General features: G+C 47.8%; 1 protein-coding gene across 3 annotated transcripts in view; it reads right to left on the reverse strand.

The window, feature by feature from the left end:
* The window catches only part of CACNA1E (calcium voltage-gated channel subunit alpha1 E), a gene marked incomplete at both ends in the record, with an annotated part of 298,648 nt that overhangs the window by 16,074 nt on the left and 261,421 nt on the right, over positions 1 to 21,153 (reverse strand). For all 3 annotated transcript variants that reach the window (XM_082833819.1, XM_082833821.1, XM_082833820.1), the window contains 7 exons: positions 193 to 289; positions 5,687 to 5,814; positions 9,640 to 9,805; positions 10,346 to 10,437; positions 14,747 to 14,812; positions 18,320 to 18,445; positions 19,195 to 19,278. In XM_082833819.1, coding sequence (XP_082689945.1) covers positions 193 to 289; positions 5,687 to 5,814; positions 9,640 to 9,805; positions 10,346 to 10,437; positions 14,747 to 14,812; positions 18,320 to 18,445; positions 19,195 to 19,278 — 759 coding nt within the window. The remainder of the gene's footprint in view (positions 1 to 192; positions 290 to 5,686; positions 5,815 to 9,639; positions 9,806 to 10,345; positions 10,438 to 14,746; positions 14,813 to 18,319; positions 18,446 to 19,194; positions 19,279 to 21,153) is intronic.

Raw genomic sequence — 21,153 nt, forward strand, 5'->3', positions numbered from 1 at the left:
CACCTTGTGTACTGATTCAGGACTTCACCCCTTCTGTGAAGCGTCATGACCTTTTCATCTCATCACTCCTTTTTTCCTTGGTTCCCTCCTCTCCCTCCCCAGCCCGGCTTCCTCCCCACGTCCTGACCTCCCCACAGCTGGCGCCCATTTCCTGCTGGTCACTAGCCCAGAACAAAGGAAGAGGTGGTCTACCTTATATGCCACCTTGGAGGGACATCTCTTGCCGAGGCCTAGCGGTGGTGACATGAGAGTCAGCATTTCATACATCTCAGTGTAATGGATGCGGCCACTGCTCATGGCGGGGTGGTAAGTGGGGATGGGGGCAGGGTGGCAGGGCAGGGAGGGTGGCAGGGAAAGGATGCAGACAGGGAGGAGAGGAGAACAGGCATTCCCGGGGAGCCAAAACAAACAAACAAAAGAGTACAGAAAACAGGAGAAGAAAAACGAAACAAAATGGACAGACAGGAAAAGAACAGGAAACCCGTTAATCAAGGCAAGTCGTACACGTGTCTCCATCCTGGTGCGGATTTATAGCACACCCAACACAGACCCGGGAACGTGGCGGCAACCTTTGGTCTCTCTGCGCGGCTGTCACAGGGACCAGTTTTCTCCTCCAGGATGAGCATCACCCTACCTCTCTGTTCAACTCATCCATCCCCCATCCAACACAAGCTTGTCTTCAATTCCCAGGGCTGTGTGAGAGTGGTATAAACCAGATAGACGGTGTTCCAGCCGTGGGTTAGGATTTCTGGCCCCGGCTGGGGACGGGGGTGCTGGCCTGGAAGTCAGGCCTTTCTCCTGCTCTGAACCCGCAGGCGGAGCATCGTGTATCCCCCTCTGTGGTGTGAGTGCAGCAGGAGACGGCGGCTCGCGCTGGAAGTGCTGCGCTACGGCTGCTGGGCAGAGTCGGCCCGTTGCTTCCACCTGGCTCTGGTGGCAAGAGTGCTCTTTGTGCCCCGGCATGCCCCGGGGGCGACGGCATGCTGGGGACAGAAGAAACAAAACCAGGAGGAGGAAGAGCATCTCGCATGCCATGCTGCCCTCCCCGGCTCTCCCACATGCGGCTGCAGGTTTCACCAGGGTGGAGTTTAAAGAGTCTCTGCAGAGGCAGCTGTTCGGCCTCCTGAGTATGGGAATCACTTGTCACCATCCCAGGCCATCTCCTTCCCATCGCCCAGCCTGGCATCTTCCTGGGCCTAAGTCGTCTTCCGGCTGCCAGACTGTGCTACGCACCCGGGAGCCCGCGCATCCCTCCTGTAACACCAGGAGAGACTTCCTTATCTAGTGGGCTTGGCCTTGGACAGGGACTGGGTGGAGCCACTGTGCTAGTTGAAGAGGGAGGTCCTGTGTGCCCCTGAACAACGTCCTTGGTCTCACAAACAAACAGTGACTCGGCAGTTACAACAGAGCTCTCGGTGCCTCCAACAATACACGGCAGGACCCTCAGGCAAGAAACCTGCTCCGAGCCCTCGTCCTCTGCTGGGACCTTCCCAGACCCTCTGAGCTATTAAATTCTCCCACCGACTCTATCCTCTTTGCCTTCTTGACTTATCCTCCCCTCCTGCCCTCATTTTTTTTTTTTTTTATTTCTCACCTCCCTTTTGTCCTATAGCTTTTATAATCGCCTGTGGCCAAACTACCCAGAGCTGGGCAGAGGTAGGCATGGCTAGAATCACACTTTTCTACACCGTATATGGGATGATGCTACTAGTTTGCTAAAAGGAGGCTCTCTGTCTCCAGGGAAAAGAAACCAGAACTCCTTGCTGGATTCAAAAGATTTCTGCATTCTCTGGAGGAGGGAGAGGTCCCTCTGGTTAAATCCACAGATTAAGGTGGAGTGAGAAAGAGAGAGAGGAGAATGTGTGTGTTATACGTGCACGAATGAGTGTGTGCATGTGAAGAAAACAGAGGTCAAAGCAGCCTCCGTTATTAAGTCCTTAACTCTTTTTTTATCCGCCGTCCCCCCAAAACGTTCCCTTCTTCCTTGTGTAACAGCTGCTGGTTCTGGGAGGGTTTGGACCTCTTTAAACTCAAAGGAAAGCAACATGAAGGTTCCCTCATGTGGCGCAGTGGTGGTGGAGCAGAACGGAGAGGAGGGGGGTTGGAGGCTGCACCCCGCCGCCGGTCACGGTCATGGTCATGGTCACAGCTGGGGACCGGAGGCAAACCTTGCAAGCCACCCTGTAGGGGCAGTTCTCTCCCAGGCCCAGAGGTGGCGAGATCACCCGCACTAATTTGTACATATCCTTATACGGGATCCTGCCGCTGTAAAGGAAGCACAGGTGGGTTAATAGGACACTCAGAGAAGGGTAGGAGAGAAATGACAGCCTAGCCACGAAGGGGATGGCTGGAAGAGGAAGGGCAGCTGCTTTCCTTGGGCCCAGCAAAGCCAGATTAGGAGAGACTGAGGACGAAAAGCATCAGAGAACCACCACCTTGCAGACAGCGAGGTAAGTATCAGAGAACCATCACTGCAAACTGCACTGCCTCGAATTTTCTAAGGAATCAGAGCTCATTCAATGCCTAGTGGCCACGAGCACCCAGAGATATCTGTTGGGCCTATACCTGACCAGATGCAGAACATGGAGCCTGGGTCCAGCCAGGCCTCTAAGAACAAAGCCCACCAATTCACAAATACCTCTGACTGCCACCAAGAGCAGACACCAGGCTGCCGTGAAGCAGACTGCAGAACCCTTTGCTTTACACAGACACTGATCACAGTCAGTTACTCAGACCCACTTGTCAGGGCAGTGGGAAAGTCAGCCCCCTTCTACAGAGTGCGAGAAAGAAATTTCCCATTAGGCTAATTAGCAAGGAGCACAGTTGGCATGAGGGAATTTGCAAAGGGCTTTGCTCCTCTTTGTGGCAGATTTTTCCCCCGAGTTCTGCTTGGGCAAACTCTTCTCCATTTGGCCGGAGCCTGCCGGGATCTGTGCTCAGAAAGCAGCCTGCAAGGGAGCCGAAATGCTCTCCCGCCAGCCCTGCTCCTGCAACCCAGCCCATAGGCAGCTTGGTCAGATCCAGTCAGAATTCCAGGAACACTGTGACCTATCCCATCACTCCCCTTTCACAGAGCCTGCTAGAGAATTCTGATTTCCTGTGTAAAGGACAGACTCAACAGTTGATTCATTTTCAGTGGCTAAAGCATCTGCTCCCTCAGGGGCCAGAACAAGTCAGCAACGGCCAGGGATCTGAGGGTCTGGACACACCCTGGTACAGACCAGGGCTTCCACCGGAAATGATAAGCACGCACTCTCCACCTCCAAGCATCCGATCCTCGCCAGCGATGTCGAGACTGCAACTTTGCCCCAGTGTCACTCTTCCTAATCTTTTCTTGATTTTGCTGTTGATTCCCCCTCTTCTTGCAAACAGCAGCTCAGCCGTACTTCCAGGTCTCATGACTCTTAAGGGGAGGTTCATTTTACCACGTGTTCTTTTGTTTCTCATTGTGGATGGGACGTGGGTGCGTTGGTCCTGCTGTCTACAGGCTGATGTGCTCTGCAACCTGTCTGTCTCCTTTTTGAAGACGTTGGCTTACTTTACCTTGGTTAGTTTCCCCTCTCATCTCATAGAGAAGGCCAGTAAAACTAAAACCAGGACAAGTTACGCTGTGAATTTCAAAGTAGACACAAGAGGTTCTCTTTGGTCTTTTTGCTCTTTCACAGCTCATGCGTCTGAGTCTCATGATTAGTGCTCGTGGAATTGTTCTTCCCAGCAGATGCAAGAACTGGGGAGCAGCATGTTTAATGCCCAAGGCACCTGGGTCCCAAAATAATGTGAACCCCAAGAAGCTGGGGTTTCCGAGAGCCAAGGGCACCTGAGTGAGGCTAGGTGAGCCAGGGACTCCTTTGCTAGCAGATGCTTTCTCCTCTCTCAGGTGAGTGAAGAGGTCCCTTCTTGGTCTCCCGATCCCATGGCCATCCAGCTTTACAGACACCAGTTTTTCATATTTTCTTTCCCATATGGTAATTAATTATAACAACAGTTAATACATGATTTAATATATTCTTCACAACCAGCCTTCAAGGTAGGCAGGATCATTACCACTATTATACAACAAATGTGGAAGCTCAGAGTGGTTGAATGACTTATCCAAGGCCACAGAGCTGACAAGATACAGGCCTGGCTGCATTCCCCTGTAACACAGTGCCCACTGCATTCTAAAGCAGCCTATCCTACTAGAAAGCCGGCCCAGAAAGTACAAGCCCTTGCTCAGCCATTGTAACAGGAATGGATTTAGAGAACTCTGTGCTAAGTCATTAATAATTACTGAGGGGAAGAGGAATTCTGATTCACTCTTTCAACATCTAAAGCAGGGACCCAAGTTCAACAAGCCTCATAGGAGGACAGATTTGGGAAGAGTCTTAGATTATGAAGTAGTTCCAGGTGGAAGCAACGTGGTCCATTCCCATGAAGGATGGAATTTCTTGTAGTATTTTCAGAGGGGGACCAGAATGGATAGACTGGCGAGATAAGATCCTAAAACTAAGATGACTTGGGACAGAAAACTTCCCATGGAGTGAGTGCTCACAGCACGCTTACCCTGTCTTCAACTGTGAGGACCAAAAGGCTGCCTTTGAACTCTAAATCAGGGATTAGCAAACTTTTTAAGTAAAGGGTCAGATAATACATATTTTTGAATTTGAGGGCCATGCTGTCTTTGTCACAATATGCAGTTCTGCCTTGTAGTGTGAAAGCAGCCATAGACAGTACATAAATGAGCATGGCTGTGCTCCAATAAAACTTTATTTGCAGGGCTTCCCTGGTGGTGCAGTGGTTGAGAGTCCGCCTGCCAAGGCAGGGGACACGGGTTTGTGCCCCGGTCCGGGAAGATCCCACATGCCGCGGAGCGGCTGGGCCCGTGAGCCATGGCCCCTGAGCCTGCGCGTCCGGAGCCTGTGCTCCGCAACGGGGGAGGCCACAACAGTGAGAGGCCCACGTACTGCAAAAAACCAAAACCAAAACCAAAACCAAACCAAAAAAAGCCCCACCAAACTTTATTTGCAAAAATAGACAGTGAGCCACATTTAGCCCATGGGTTATAGTTTGCCAGCCTCTGCTTTAAAGCCCAGAAGGCACAATATCCCTTGAGAACTATTGGAAAGTGAAAAAGACCTAGGGAGGTCATCCCCGCAAATTCCTGCCATCTATCTCAGTTCCCTGCAATAAAAATCCACAAGTATTTAAGCAATCAGTTAGAAGAATAACTTGCTCGCTTTTTTATATAATTTCAGAGTTATCTGAAACTGTACCTTTTGAGAGGGATGAGATAGAGAAAAGACGAATGTCACTGACCGTGGTGGCCAGATGTCCAGCTGGCCCCCAAAACACTTGTCAACCCCCCTGGTGACTCAGAGGGGTCCACTAACCATTTTGGGAGCTCCTCTAGGGACTGACTCAAACACTCTGAGGTGCAGACTGTGTACTGAGATAGGCAAAGAAAGGGAAAAGCCTGTCACAGAAGGAAAGAGAGGGGAAAGGAAGATAAAGAAGCTAAGTGGTCCATAACTGGCTCGATCCCAGAGCCAGTCTGAGGACCTGGCCTCTTCCACGGGCCACAACCAAGAGGAGTCTCCTCTCCTTCTCTAACAAGCAAGCATGGGTGTCTCCAATTCCAACCTCTTCCTTGAGAACTCCAGAGGCCCTTGATATGGGCCTCACGGGGGGCGCCGAGAGGCCTACGCACCATGCCGCTCTGTCATACTCTGCCCAGACACGGACAAACTCGTCCAGGTGGTGAGGCCCCAGGATGGATGAATCCCGAGTCAGGTACTCAAAGTTGTCCATGATGACGGCCACGAACAGGTTGAGCATCTGGAGGGCAAGGGGTGGAAGAGGAGTTAGGAGAAACCCAAAGCAGAAAAACAGGCTTCAAGGCAAATAAAGAATTCAGAAGTTTGTGAGGCTGAAACTCCTAACCAAAGCACTGTTGACCCTGCCGAAGGCAACGCAGCATTTTCACGACTGAACTACACGTGTCTTTCTGCGTGCATCATGATTTCACTTTCCTCTGCCACTTTATATCTGCAAAGTACCCCTCAGTCGCTTTTGTTATCTATTAAATTTCTTTAATTATTAGTGCAGCAGCAGCAACACGTTCTCAAAGGCTAGAGGAAGTCAAGGCCCGACACCAAGCCTCCCTGCCAGCCTCCCTCCCCAACCCCTGCTCCCCAAAGCGGCCAGTGAGAGAACTGGTGGGATGCCTTATAGCGGATGAAGGGCTCACTGTGCGACACCTTGAAGCTGTTCGCGGCTCTTAAGTGCTTCCAAGACCCTGTTCTCCCACTTATTTGTTCAACAACATTTAATGTGCACCTACTGTCTTCCAGACAGAGCTCCAGGTGCTGGTGGTGGGAGTTAAGAAAGGTCTGGTCCGAGATACATTTCCATAACTAGCACGCTGCTTAAGGCATAGCAGGCGTTCACTAGATGTTGTTACTTGAATATTCTTAAGGACATTTAGTATTTAGCAGAGACTGTGATGTGTTGGAAACATACAAATGTTACAGATTTTTTAAAGAGCCATGAAAGAAGCATGTACAGCAGGGACAAAAAGGAGTATGGGTTCGAATTTCATATAATTTTCATGTCACGAAATATTATTCATCTTTTGATTTTTTTTCTCAACTACTGAAAAATGTAAAAATCATTCCTAGCTCATGGGCCATAGAAAAACAAGTGGGAAACTGGATTTGGCTTGTGGGCTATAGCTAGTGGAGCTCTATATAATCTTATCCAGCAACAGGAAGCAACAGGAACCCCTAAAGGGGTTTAAACTAGGAGAGAGACCAAGGGCTATGTGCATTCAGAAAGAACACTTGGGCGCAATGTGGAAGGTGTGGAAGGTGGGCAGGAGACCGGGGGAGAGTTTTGCAATGCTCCTGAACTAAGCCAGTGCCAGACAGCAGCCTGGATAGAGAGTTTAAGGAGGTGGGCTCAACAGGCCTCAACCACAGTGAACAGCACTTCTTTGTTGTTTCTTGGCCATCCAGCACCCATATACTGTACTTCCGGTCTCCTGGGGACACACCCCTTACCTATTCCCAGTTAATATGGTTTAGTGGGGCACCACCACGACCCAGGCCTCAACCAGCCATTGAATCCCATCTCCCTGGGCTACAGTGACTGGTAAGCCAATCAAGGCCAAGAAAATGGCATTGAATCTTCTGAGCAAGAGACTTGTTCTTCCTTGCTGGCCTTGAATACGTGGGGAGTGAGGTATACAGCTGCTGCTACAGCCATCTTGGAGCCAAGGACTGGAGTTGTTGGAGAAAAGAGCTCACATGCAGAAGCCTGGAGAAGAGATCTGACAATAAAGAAGGAAACCTGGGCCTGGGGATGTCATCTGAGCCCCAGATCAAGCTTGCTTAAGCCTGTCCTGCCAGACCCTTCATTTATATGAGCCGATGAAATCCCTTTTTGCTTAGGTCGGATGCAGCTGGACTTTCTGCCACTTGCAAGTGAAAGAACCTTGCCTGACAGAGATGAATTGGCTGTGGAGGTGAGCGAACAGGAGCCTCTGTTGCTGATTCCCAGGTTAAGTGGCTGGGTGGGTGAAGGTGCCAGGTATGCAGACAGGATACACAGGATAAAGACAAAGTCTGCAGGATGGAGTTGCTGGGAGTCTTCTCTGCAACAGAGACTGCTGGCTGCATCCTAATTATTATTAATGTTAACAAAAACTATTTGTATTATTATTGCTTTACATTTGCATAGTCTTCTATAGCGTTGTGTGCGTATTCACACCTACCAGACGTTTAATGCTTGCTCTAACCTTTCGTGAAGCAGGTTTAATTACCACCAGCCTTTCAAGGACACAAGTGCTTCCTAGACACATCTGTGTTCTTTAGCTCCAAGCACATAGCTGGGCACATCCCAGCGCACCGGTAAATCTTTCTAGAGTGGTTGGCTTGAGTTGAGAAGCTGTGTGACTTGCCCAAGGTCACAGAGTCAGTGTCGGGCTGAGATTTGAAAGCAGATCATCTCATACTGAATATAGCCTCTATAAAAATAACATTAATGTGAATTATGCAGTAGCCTCTATCTCAAAATTCTAAAAGTACCTTTATGGTCACTAATTAATTTTCCAGTTATATCTTTGGTTTCTTTTGAAATATTTATTAAACACTTAAATGATGAAGGATAAAATGGAGATGTCTGCATGGCCTTCTATATGCTCCACTTCCCCCTATGATAAGCACTGATACTCCTGTATGAGTTTCACCTTTCAGTTCTAGGTGACGGATGCACTGAAACTCACTGACGGCTTCACCTCAGTGTCTAGCTCCGTGTGAACCTTTTAATGGCCACTCAATAAAAATGTGATGAAAGTGCTGAATACAGGAATGAATAAACAAAAAACTCCAATTTATATCATCATTCTAAATTTCCTTGGTTATTTTCATTATAGATTATACATCCCTATTTCTAAATAAGATAATATTTTCTGTTCTTTTTTCATCAAAAAACCTTTCACATCCACGAGAAGGAACACATGTATCAGCTCACTATACCAATAATACTCTTATCAGCAGGTACTTTTTCTTCCCATTTTACAGAAGCCAGAAATGGGAAGGTGCCTTGGCCAAGGCTAAACAGCAACAACGCCAGTGTGGGCTCCCCAAGTCTCCGGTCAGTTCAACCCCTGCTACATCGGCCTGCCCACCACCCTTACCAGTCTGTGTGTTAGCCACTTCCCCACACCCGACAGCTGGACACATGGCAAGTCCCCTTGGGATCACTTTAAAGAGGTAGAAATTCCTGGACACCAAACAATTCACTCTGGGATTCCCAGCCATGAAGCTGACCACTTTTAAGTGGCATTGCTTTCGTTTTAGATTTTTTGTGTAGCCGGTGGCATCAGCAGTGAAGCCGAGCCCAGGGACGTCAGGGTGGCCAGAAATGCCAGACTGACCCTTCCAGTGATCTGGTAGCACCTCGCCCATTCTTCTCTTTATCACCGCTTGTGTGATTGTGCGGGGTAGAGATTTCTGGATGCTGCTGTGCTAAGTCATGTTTTCTCCCAAAGAAAGAATTAAGAAGGCACCTAGGGCTTCTCACTATTTTATAGGTGGGCGTGTGGCACGTATATTACTCAATATTTACTAATGCCTAAAGCAGTCATATCCTTTCATGTCTATCAAGCTGGCCAACTGTCACCAAATGTAGCGACATGAGAGAGAACCGCATCTACCACATTGTATATTGTCATCATCCTACTCTGATGAATGCTATCCCCTTACAGTTTCAGAGTACGTTTTCTCAAACAGTTCAAAGGTCTCCAAAGGAGAGATAAAAGATTCTGAGCCCTGCTTGTGAGATAAAATACCGGAGATACAGAAGAGAAAGATTCACTCTGGGTCACAACTGATTCAACGTGATATTCAATACTCTATTCACGGAACCCTACCTACTCCCCTAATTAGCTCTTCTCACACAGTCCTCGCCTAGAAGCAGCAGAGACATCTCTCAGCCATGGAAAGTCACCCACCCTGGCCTCCAAGAGCCTCCGTGAGAAGGCCTATTTCTCATCATGGGCTGGGGTACGTGGCGGAACGTACACCGAAGGAAACCTCTCGTCTGTTTATCAGAGAGGGGGGACTGGGCCACATCTCAAGCCAAGAGCACACTGCTGCTCACCAAGAAGGAACAGAAGAAGATGAAAGAGACGAAGTACACGTAGGCCAGGTCGGTGCCACAGCGCTCGCTCTCGCTCTGCCCTGAGGGTGCGGTGGTGTCAGGCTCACAGCCCTTCTCCCCGAGGCACGACAGCATTATCTCCTGCCAGGCCTCACCCGTGGCACTCCTGAGCCCAAAAGACAACTCGGTTAGTAGCAGCAGGTCTGCGTGTCCTAACCTCTCCTCAGCACTCTTCCCGACTCACTCATCTAGGTTCCTCTTACGCTCAGCCTCCTTCGAGTGCGATGGAGAGTACCAGTGAGGTCTCTCCTGGGCTCTGCCACCTCACCCACTGCCTCTCCATCTTCTGTTGACAGTGGTAGAGAGGGCAGTGGGACTCTCTAAGACCCCACGTAAACCTGGTCATCCGTGGTTTCAGCCCTTAAATGGAATCTGGCCTGCAATCCACCCTCACCTTCCCCTTCTCAAAGCCCTGGAGGATGTGCTGAAACTGCATTTTGCAAATTGACTACTGAGTCAAAGATGTGGAGGAAACGTTCTAAAGTCAAGTCATCGGAGCAGTTTTTCGGACATCCTGCCCCTGCTTCCGCCCTCATCTCACTGTCTATCCTGTGAGCAGAGACAAAGGGGAACGGGCGGAAGAGGCAGGCCGACTGTTTCTCTCTTGCAGGAGAGCTCCAGCCACCACAGTTACAGATCCAGGTACCTGAAGAGTAGCATGAGGGACCCAAAGAAACTCCGGAAGTTGTTGTGCCGGTTGATGTGACTCTCCTCATCTAATTTTATGTTTCCAAAGACCTGGATGAGAAAAACAACAGAAAGCCCTGAGCATTATTGAGCGGTGGGATGTGTCCAGTGCAGGATATTAGATGTACCTGCAGGCTTGGTGAATTCACATGCGTGGCTTCTCCCACTGGCCTAACCACGAAGCAGACAACTCAAAACCCAGGAAGGCTGGTAGACCCCCACGTTCTTGGCCTGATATGCGGGAAGAGTTATATTCTCCAGTGACGCAAAGAGGATGAATGCTTGCAAGGACCGCAGAAGGCAAGATCTTTGAAAGCCATTCTGCTTAGATGTAGTTCCTCCCACACCTAATTTGGTCTTTTTATTTCTGTGATACCTACTCACTATGGTACTCAAGCAGTCTGTCAAAGACATTACCCTATAATAGGCATGCAGGGAACGAGTTACCCCTCCCCTCTTCCTGTCTCAGCTGGTAATGATGAGAACACTTGCATTTGCAGAAGATGTGATTTATCCCTTACAAAGGATAAACAGGCAGATGTTGTCCTGGAATTTGCAAGCAGTTTAAGTCAGAGAGGGGTATCTCTATCTTCCTTGGATATGTTCCCATCTGAAGAGTCACATCTCAGAAGTGTGATACAGCTATAACCCAGAGTCCATGAGAATGAACACACACCAAGTCCAGGCCAATAGGATGAAGAAAGTCTGGAAAACTGGATACTTGGAAAAGGAAAAAGAAAATGGATTTGGGCAGATCTGGCTATAGAGTGAGTTTACTAATCTGCTGTGGGTCTCTGGGCTTAGAATGAGGTCACTGTGCAACTTCATGTGAAAAAAAGAGGGAAAAGTCAGAGATCTTTATCTACAGTGAATAATGATGAGCTCTCAGACACAGTGCTGTCTGGAGCCAAGGTCGATCCCATGTCTCTCTAGATGGGAAGGGTGCCCTTACACGTGTACTTTCCTCCCCAGACATGATTCAGATCTCAGGATCTACTCTCACGAGGCAATGTCTGTACAACCGAAGGCTTACAGGTCACTTTTCCGGCCTTTTGAGATTATATTCAGCCTGTATTTAACATGCTTCAGTTTACCTAATACGTGCTAAATGGAACACATTTCCCGCCCCCCCCCCCCCAACAGTGTCTAGAATGTGCAATTAAGAACAGTCTCTGCTATTTTGCTCAAATAGCTCCCACTGACACCTGCTTGGGGAATTTGTTCTCAACGCTGATTTTCAAAACCTAAATACTACTTGTCTCTCAGGGAGAATGGAGGTGGCAAGCTAGGCAGTGCTGGGGAGGAAGGGAAGGAGGGAGATAAGGCTGAGGGCCCCCAGTCAGACAAATAGTAGCACTGAAAAAAATCCCACTCAAACAATCAAACCTAGTTCTGGATGCCCCAGGAGGAAACCGCCATATATCCTTGCCCATGTTCACATCCCCTTCTGTCTTTCTTTACACCCATTTAACTCAAAATCCATAGTTTATGCCTGATTCATCACACGCACACAACTTACAGTGTATTTCCTCCCTGTGACACTCCTGAAGCCATTATTCGTTGTCCCCTTTAAGATATTCTCGAATACCTTACCCAATCGTGAACTAGCTGGAGGGCACACTGTGAGTTTACAAAAGTTATGTGTGTAATAGTCAAGGAACTACTGTCAAGCCAATAATGTATATTTATAATGAATGTGGTGTTTAAATTTTTCCACCTTTTGAAAAAGCTTTTCACTTAGTCCTTGTCAGTAACCCAAATCTCCTACATCCAAAGGAAAGGCTATGGAAGAGAAAGGTTTGATGAGACCCACTGGAACACTTAATGAAAGTATAGGCTTAAATCTGTTTCGCTTGGGATTACAGAACTTTAGAACTAGAAGGGACCTGTAAAGCTATCTATCCAACTCCTCTACTGCACCGGTGATGGGGTTAAGGCCCAGAGAGGTTCAGTGACTTGACCAAGTTTGCACAGCTGGTCAGTGGTGGAGCTGAGGCTGGAAGCCTGTAGCCCCAGGACTCTCCCAAACCCAGCAAGTTACTCCTTCCTTCCATCTTCAGACTTCTCTGCAAAGCTCTCTTCTTCTAAGAAGCCCTTGAAAGTTCAGAATGATGGTGCTTCTCACAGATACCTCCTATTGCTAGTTCTCTTTCCAATGCTTGTCTACTTTCCTTTTGCTTTTCTGTTTGTACGGATCCCTCTGCTTTGTTATGACTGTATGAGACACAACCTTTCTAGGTACAAGCTGGGTGTCTGCTTTGTGCGTGGTGTGGGGTCTCCGTCATGGGACAGGATGAAGATGGCCAGCTAAAGGTAAGTCACAGTGGGAATGGCATTCATGTCTTGGTGGAATGGAAGTAGTGATCTTATTTTTTGGAAATAAGTCTAAGGGCAATAAATGATTACCCATTGTGGTTATTGTAAATATTGCAATTTCACAACTGAAGAACTCCTATCTCCCACTAAAGGGTCACAGAAATACTTGTATTTGCTTGTTGGTGGGAGGAGAGACAGTGCAGAGAACTTGCAGTCCAGTAGGAACATGGGCTGCAGAGCAGACAGAGCTGAGATTTAAACTCAGCTCTCCCACTTACTATCTGAGATCTTGAGTGTGTTACAAGTTACTTAGCCATGCTAAGCAACAGTGGAGACAATGAAACCCACAAATAAACATTTTCACATCACTCCTGAATACATCAGTCATGTATCTTGTGGGTGTGTGTGTGTGTGTGTGTGTGTGTGTGTGTGTGTGTGTGTGTGTGTGTAATATATATATTTGCGGGGAGAGAGAGAAAGTGAGGGAGAGAAAGGGAGGCAGGAATGGGTAAGAATATCTATTTAGCACAGTGTCTGGAACACTCAGGAGTTCAAGTGATGGTAAACGGTATTATCATCATCAGTAGTATTACTAACGGGTTAATATTAGAGATGGTGTTATTCTAGTTTATTTTGCTGGAAGATGAAAAGGGGATAAGAACTATTTTAAGCATGGACCAAAAAAAAAAAAAAAAAAAAAAAAACAGAACCCTAATTTAATCAAGTTTCATTTGGCCGTTCAAGAACATTTTAATTCTAGAATCAAATATCTGAGAGTTTGGATGGACTTAATAGAAGTCATCAAGCCAATCTTCCACTTCAGCTGGGATTCAGCTTGCACCCACTTCTGACATCATCATTAAAGCTCTACCAAAATATCCTCCGTGAAGGAGAACTCATTACTTTTCAACCAAATCTCACAGTTTTTGACACTTGACATTCTATTGTATTTTTGGAGAACAAAACTCTCCAGTCATGGGATCAGAAGATGAACAAACTTTGGAAGTGCAGGCAAGAGAGAGGAACAAAAAGAAGACATGTCAGAGAAGCGCTCGAAAGGGCTGCTGACACGTCAAGCCTGGGGGATGCGTGCAGTGGCTCCAGATGGCAGCCACCACTGAGAAGGCAGCTGGCCGTTCAAAGGCAGCCAGACCACCTGACTGCAGAGACTCCCACTTGGCTGAGGTGCTACGCTGGGGTCTAGTCTCCAAATCTCCAAGTCAGAAAATCAGCCTCTCGGAGCCCAGCAGAGAGCCTGTGTATCCAACTAGACAGGTGCATGGGATGTGCTGCTGGCTGTTTATGGTAGGAGTTCACCCACCACAAATGACAGCAGCCTTTGAAAGATCTTTCGGCCTCTTGCTCAGTGGGTTTCTGGTTACCTGCCTAAGTACCCAGGGTGGGAACCTCATCCACTTCTCCATTCCGAAACTGGAAAGGATGTGGTAACCAAGGAGAACCATCCAGCGAGCTGCGTGGTCCTTTGACAGGCATCAGCCGGGATGTGGCCCTTGGGTTTCCTGAGGACTGGGCACACTGCCAGGGACTCTGAGCTGTTCCCAGTGGTGGGTCTTAGGGCATCCACCTCAGCCATGTGGGATGGAACTCGCATACATTTTGTGCTGCTGTCTGCAGAAGAACCACCACCTGACCTTCTTTTAGGTCTGGCTCAGATATGGGAGGGTCCTGAGATACGCATCATCACGAGCCCTACCCTATCCTTAGTCTCGTGGGGGGAACCCCTCTGGCTAAGAACAGCGGTGTCATCTTCACTGGAGTCCAGCTGCTTATGAGGCAGCACCATGACCTGACCACCTCAGAGGAAGCCCCTGTATCAGACCACCCTGACCATCTGGGCAACCCGAGTGGGGAACCCTGCACACGTGAATTCCCAAGGTCATATTGCAACAAGATCCTGGGAGCGAGCCTCAGGGCAAGAAGGGATTCTTGAAAGGACCTCAATCCTGTAGGCTCAGGCTAGAAAGCCAGAGACAACCTGGGCAACAACTGTCCCCCACCAGAGCCCTGATGCACCCTCTCTCACCTGCATCCCAATGATGGCATAGATGAAGAAAAGCATGGCAATCAGAAGGCAGACGTAGGGGAGGGCCTGGAAAGAAAGCAGAGACACGACCATGAATTTAAAGGCAGGCAGCTCCAGGGTCACCTGCAGCACGGGCAGACAGGAACTCTTGTCCTGAGACTGACTTAAAACACAGGGCTGGGGCTCTCTATTCACCCGGGATGTTCTATTTTGGGATTCCATACTTTTGCAGATGTCCATATCCTCTGACAGATATGTAAGCTGGTGGCCCCAGAGAGGCTTGTAATTTCCCCTCTGTCGAGAATATTCCCTGACCCACAAGTGTGTGGCCCATATATCCAAGGGAGAGCTGGGAAAACTTCTTGGGATTGGGATTCATCCCACTCTGTATGCAGAATATTAATAACCTGGGCAGTTGTGATGCAAATTACACAGCAAGCATTTAGCTTTGGCTCCCAAACCCCTGTATTACCCTTCCCAACCCTCGCTCAATGTGAGGTTCATAACGGAGCATTTGGAAGCAAAATGAAATGGCTGGGGTCTCAGTTGCCGGTCAGTTCCTAGCAGGCTCCTTCAAGCTCTGATGAAACATCTTTTTCCAATGTTTAAGCGTCCTGACCTTTCATTCTGTGTCACGCAAAATTCCAAAAAGGCTTTCAAAGCGTGAGCCATCACAAAACCCTGCCATGAAGCCACATGGCACAAAATCCCATACTGTGCCAGCTAACTGCCACTCTGGGGTGACAACACTTTACTGATGGGGGTGAAAGGGCGAGTGCAAGAGACAGAAGGCCGGGAACTGCCCCTGGTGGCTGGGGGAGGATGGAGACATAGGGCAGTCTGGTTTGGAGGCCAGGATTATAATTCTGGGCTGATCTCAGTGCTGACACGGAAGCCCCTCTTCTTTACCACCCAGGAAGCCTCCCTGGCAGTTCGTGCAACTCCGAGTCTCCACCCTCTCTCGAGTGTGTACAGCACAGCTCCCCGGAGAGCAATTGAAGGCTTTCAGACTGCATGAACCAGGCAGAGCTTATCAACAGAGCTAACTAAATGAAGAGCCCTGGGAGACTTTTACAACTTGAATGAAGAATAACATTAAAATGCAATAGGGCTTCCCTGGTGGCACAGTGGTTGAGAGTCCGCCTGCCGATGCAGGGGACGCGGGTTCGTGCTCCGGTCCGGGAAGATCCCACATGCCGCGGAGCGGCTGGGCCCGTGAGCCATGGCCGCTGAGCCTGCGCGTCCGGAGCCTGTGCTCCGCAATGGGAGAGGCCACAACAGTGAGAGGTCCGCGTACCGCAAAAAAAAAAAAAAAAAAGCAATAGAGGGGTTTCCTTGGGGCGCAGTGGTAAAGAATCTGCTTGACAATGCAGGGGACACGGGTTCAAGCCCTGGCATGTGGGAAGATCCCACATGCTGCAGAGCAACTAAGCCCGTGCGCCACAACTACTGAGCCTGCGCTCCAGAGCCCGCAAGCCACAATTCCTGAGCCCACGTGCCACAACTACTGAAGCCTGTGCGCCTAGAGCCTGTGCTCCGCAACAAGATAAGCCATGACAATGAGAAGCCCGCGCATCGCAACGAACAGTAGCCCCCGCTCACCGCAACTAGAGAAAAGCCCGCGCAGCAACGAAGACCCGAGCCAAAAATAAATAAGTAAATAAATTAATTAATTAAAATGCAGTAGAGAGTTGGTGGGAGAACCCCTTCTCCAGTGGAGTGCTGATTCTCAAGATCTGTGAGGAGCGACTACATCCCGAGGGGGCATGTGAAGACACCATCTGCTGAAAGGAAAGAGCAGGGAGGCAGGTTTCTCTCCCAGCTTTGAGGAGAGGACCAAAGAGTCATCCTGATCTCTCTTCTTGTCATGTTGTAAATTCCAACACAAAATAAGGAAGAGAGAAGAACTGAGTAGGGGTCAGCGGTGGAGAGCTGGGTGATGCTCAGGGTGGGGCTGGGGAAGGCGGAGGCGGGGGCAACGCTGTTTACACACTGTTACTTTCTGCTGTGTACGCACAGAGGCAGCCTTTGTTAAACCAGCTTCAAGAAACAACTTCTACGCTGTGTTCCAGGGCTGCACCATCCATCACAGTGTCACCTGGAGGCAGATGCAGCTGTCTTCACTGTTCTCTCTCTGTTCACTGGAATACGCCAGTCATTTGGTCATCAATTTTTGACATGCTTTTCTTTGCCCTCGATAGTATACACTTTGACAGAGAATCAGTGATCATGAGACTATGACAGGCTGCCACATATTTCTTAAGAGACTCACTAACAACTGTAACTTGTTGCACAGGCCTCTATAAAAAGCTTTTAAGACCATCTTGTGTTTCAAATTCTAAATCCAGATCCACCCGAGACTCAAATGGTAAATTCTTGCTAAGGTTCTCAATTTCTCCTCTGCCACTGAGCTTTGGAGAAATAGTTTTCATGGAGGTGACACCTCTCTGGGAGTCATAGCACCAAACAATTATCTGAATCCAATAAAAATGTCAAGGTTGCTTGTGGGACCCTGAGCGTCCTTACAACTGGCCTCACATCTCAGATCCCCAGGACTTTGCTGAAGAAGTAAATCAGTAACGATGGCGTGGCACGAAGTCCCTTGCAAGTGACAAGAAACCATGAATTCACTGACAAGCTTTCTTTAGTTCAATTTGTAGTTAAAATGTACAAACAATTAAAATAAAGAAGGCAATTCAATAAATTCATGATTTTTCATCTTTGAATCAATTTCATCAACCACATTTTTAAAGTACATTCATCGAAAGACTCTTTTTTATAGGAGGAAAATAGTAGGCTTTTGAGCAGCACTGATGTCCCCCAAAGCTGAAAAACAAACTAATTATATTTGCTAGAGCTTGAAGATATTGAAATATGTTTGGAAAACTTCTTTTACTGGAAACCTCTGCCATTATAGTGGATCTCAGGTATCAATTTTTAACTTGTTTATTACATATACATCTCTGTATGGCTCCATGAGATCATTCAGAAGACGCTCTCACCATATTAACCTTGCTCAGGTACCCTCTGGGTTTGTGGGATGCAGAGGTAACTATTAGCATGGCATATATTCAGTGGTTCAGGAAATACACTAATGATGACACGGGTGGGACTGGTATGAATCATCTTGTTATAAAACACAACTCAAGGAGTCCTTTGAAAAACCGTTCTGTGAAATAAAGCCACGGATGAATCCCTGAAAAATGCAGAGGATATGTGACTACAGGTGGCTGGCTCTGTCCGTGGATGGGATTGCCCAGGGCATACTGAAATACCTCGGGAGGGAACACACCTCATAAAACGAGCCCCCTGCCTCAGTGGACAGAGAAGGTAACTGAGTTACAAAGTTGGGGTGATTTTTTAGCATGAGATTCTAGCCAGTTAGTCATAAGCTAAACGCTGCCTGGCCAAGTTGTGTTGTAACTAAGAACTGCTGTGTTTATCTCATGCTTCTGACAAACGCCCATCCCCAGAGGCGAGGGGACTTGTGGAATCATGCTGCGTTGCCTGGTGTGCTGTCTGATGTGACAGGGCCGCTGCAACCCTCAGAGGGGAGGAGCTTGTGCCCTTTACCTTAAAGGACTGCACGAAGGTCCAAAGTAAAATACGGATGGTGTAGCCTTGACGCAGAAGCTTGATGAGGCGGGCGGCTCGGAAGAGCTTCAGAAAGCTCATATTGAAGCCACTGGTGTTCACCAGCTGGTGGATCAAAAGGAAACATATCATTAGTGACATTATGGTCATTTAGAACATCTAAGCACTGGTATTTGTGTATTTATCTCTCATTCAGATCATAGAATGGAACATGGATGCTGTCTTTTGTTTTTAACCCCATTTTCAGCTGATGGGCCAGTGGGGACCATCTCGCGGAGCCTCCCCAGGCCTGCCCTCTATTCCCAGAAGGAAGGCATGGAAGTACCACAGATGGATGCCCCACATACAACTGACAAAACTGGCCTCCCCAGTCTTCTCTAAGTAGTCCTAACTCTGCACTCGGATGCCAGAGGGCAGACCTAACAATCTCTCTTGCACATGATGGTCCTCCAATATTCAAAGACTTGTGATGAGCTCTCCAAGTCTTCCTTAGGGTGAACCATTTCAGGGAAACAGTTCAGGTCTAACAAGTCTGAGGGCGAAGACCCTGTGCCTCTTTTGTGTCTCTCAAAGAATCTAGCAGGACACTGTGCACACTCGGCCTCTCCTGGGCCCTCCATCCCATTCACCCCCATTGGATGGCTGCTATCTGAGTCGTGCAAATGGGACCAAGCCTTCCATGAGATCCAGCGCCATCCAATGTTCCCATTTTCTGGCAAAAGCTCAGGAATGAGGAAGTGAACAGGGGGCTACACACTGGACTTGTGGAGTTAAAAATGGACAATGTGCAGAGAATTTTTTTTTAATGCAACTCCAGGGCCAAGCCTAAAGAGAAGGACCAAGGAGCCCCTCACCTTGCTGTCCGTCAGAATAATTTCTGTGATACTGCCGATCACCGTGATGAAGTCAAAGATGTTCCAGGTGTCTCGGAAATAGTTCTGCCAAGTGGATTCAGCCACGGGAGCATCCGGGAAAAAAAGGAAAAGAAAACACGGGAGAAAATGGAAAAAAAGACATCTTTCATGACATAACTTTGTCACTTGGAAATAAAACCTGTCAATTCCAGGACAAGTTCATTCTAACTTTCGCTTTAGTTTCCTATTTCTAACCAAAAATGCTGTTTTTCCTTCACTACTTTGAGAGTTTCTCATTTGGGAAGCAGTTTCATCACTATTTGGAGACCTTGTTTTTGAAGCTGTCACTAAAGAGCTACATCAAAAAAAGTGTACGATTTTTTCATGTGATATTACATAAAAATATGTAAGAAAGAGATCTGGGGCCTAGAACATTTTGATGTCCAAAAATGAAAGACCATAATTGTCACCTACAAGGCAATAAAATTATTGACAATATTACTCCAAGGTTTTCTATAACTTGTAAATTATTATTTATATAGCATCATGTGACCCTATAAATATACAGTTCTGACTTTCAACTAACAATAAAAGTCACAGAGATGTCCTAAGTGACTAAAGATCAAAGATGTGTCAAAAATCGCTGCCTAACTCCACTGAGCCTTTTCACACCAACTGCTGATTGGCAATGGGATGAACCAACTCATCTTTCCCCCGTTTCCCTGCTCCGTTACACCTTTCGAGGAGGTGTAACTAAATACAATACAAGGAAGCAGCAACAGAATGAGTGAGTTAAAGGACACGAAGAAGTAAAGGACCCGGATAATGCACCAGCCAGCCAACGTTAAGCTTAATAGAGAAAGTGGGCTCTGCTCCCATCTCCAGTGCTCCGGTGAAAACAGACCTTGGACTATATTTCTTAAAAGAAACAAAACGCTTGGGACTCCAAGACGTTACCCACTTGCCCTTGGGTGGCGCTTCCCGTAAGAGACCCTCAGAGCACTGCAAAATACACCCTCTTCCATCCCCACAACTGGCATTCATGAATCCTTGCTACACATGCCACATTTTGTGCCAGGTCCTCCCTTGGCATTCTTTCAGTTCATTTATTCCTCCCATGGATGCTGTAGGTAGGTAGTGATAAATACCTCATAAATTACTGAGTGGTAGGGCTAGCAGGAAGAATGGGTAGAGATACGCGATAAAGAGAGAAATGTTCTGGGGAGAGAGAAGGTACGTTTATGAGCACCTACTCAGGACCTGCCACCTTAGGTATATTCCCTCACGGGACACACACACAGTATCTAAGGCGAATGGCAGCTATCGTTATCCTCCTTTTATGAATGAGAAAACTGAGGCTTAGAGAGGCCCGTCTGATTCCAAAGTCACAGGCACCTGCCAGGCATGTACAGAAACTCAGCACACAGCCTGACAAACTCACTGCTGCTAAGGATGACTACCTCAGGAGCCGGGTCAAGTTGAGTCTCTGAGTTCCTCAATTCTCAGTGCTCTCCTATTACCAACCCGGGGTGAGCTTCCTAATTCTTGGTTAGGTCCCTATATGAGAGCTAGAAGAATATAAAACTAGCTCTCAGGGGACAGAAGCCCTAGATTCCAGTAGAGGAGGCCTTACAATACAGTATGGTAGAGCACAGCATAGCATAGTACAGACTAGTAGATTACGGTGGACAAAGTGTGGGCTTTGAAGCCAGAGAGACCAGGATCTGAACACTGGCTCTGCCTTTCAGTAACCTTGTGCAAAGTACTGAATCTTCTTGAGCCCTAGCTCATCCGTATAAGAAGAAAACCATAATGGCCATCTAATAGAGTTCTTATGAAGCTAAAATGGATAATACATAAAGCTTTTGGTACTTAGTAGACAACCAATGTATGTCAATTCTCTCCCTCTTTCTTTTTCCTCTTCCTTTTCTATTCCCACTCCACTTTCCAATTCTACTG

Source organism: Leucopleurus acutus (assembly GCF_964270905.1).
Source record: "Leucopleurus acutus genome assembly, chromosome: 2".
NCBI lineage: Eukaryota > Metazoa > Chordata > Mammalia > Artiodactyla > Delphinidae > Leucopleurus > Leucopleurus acutus.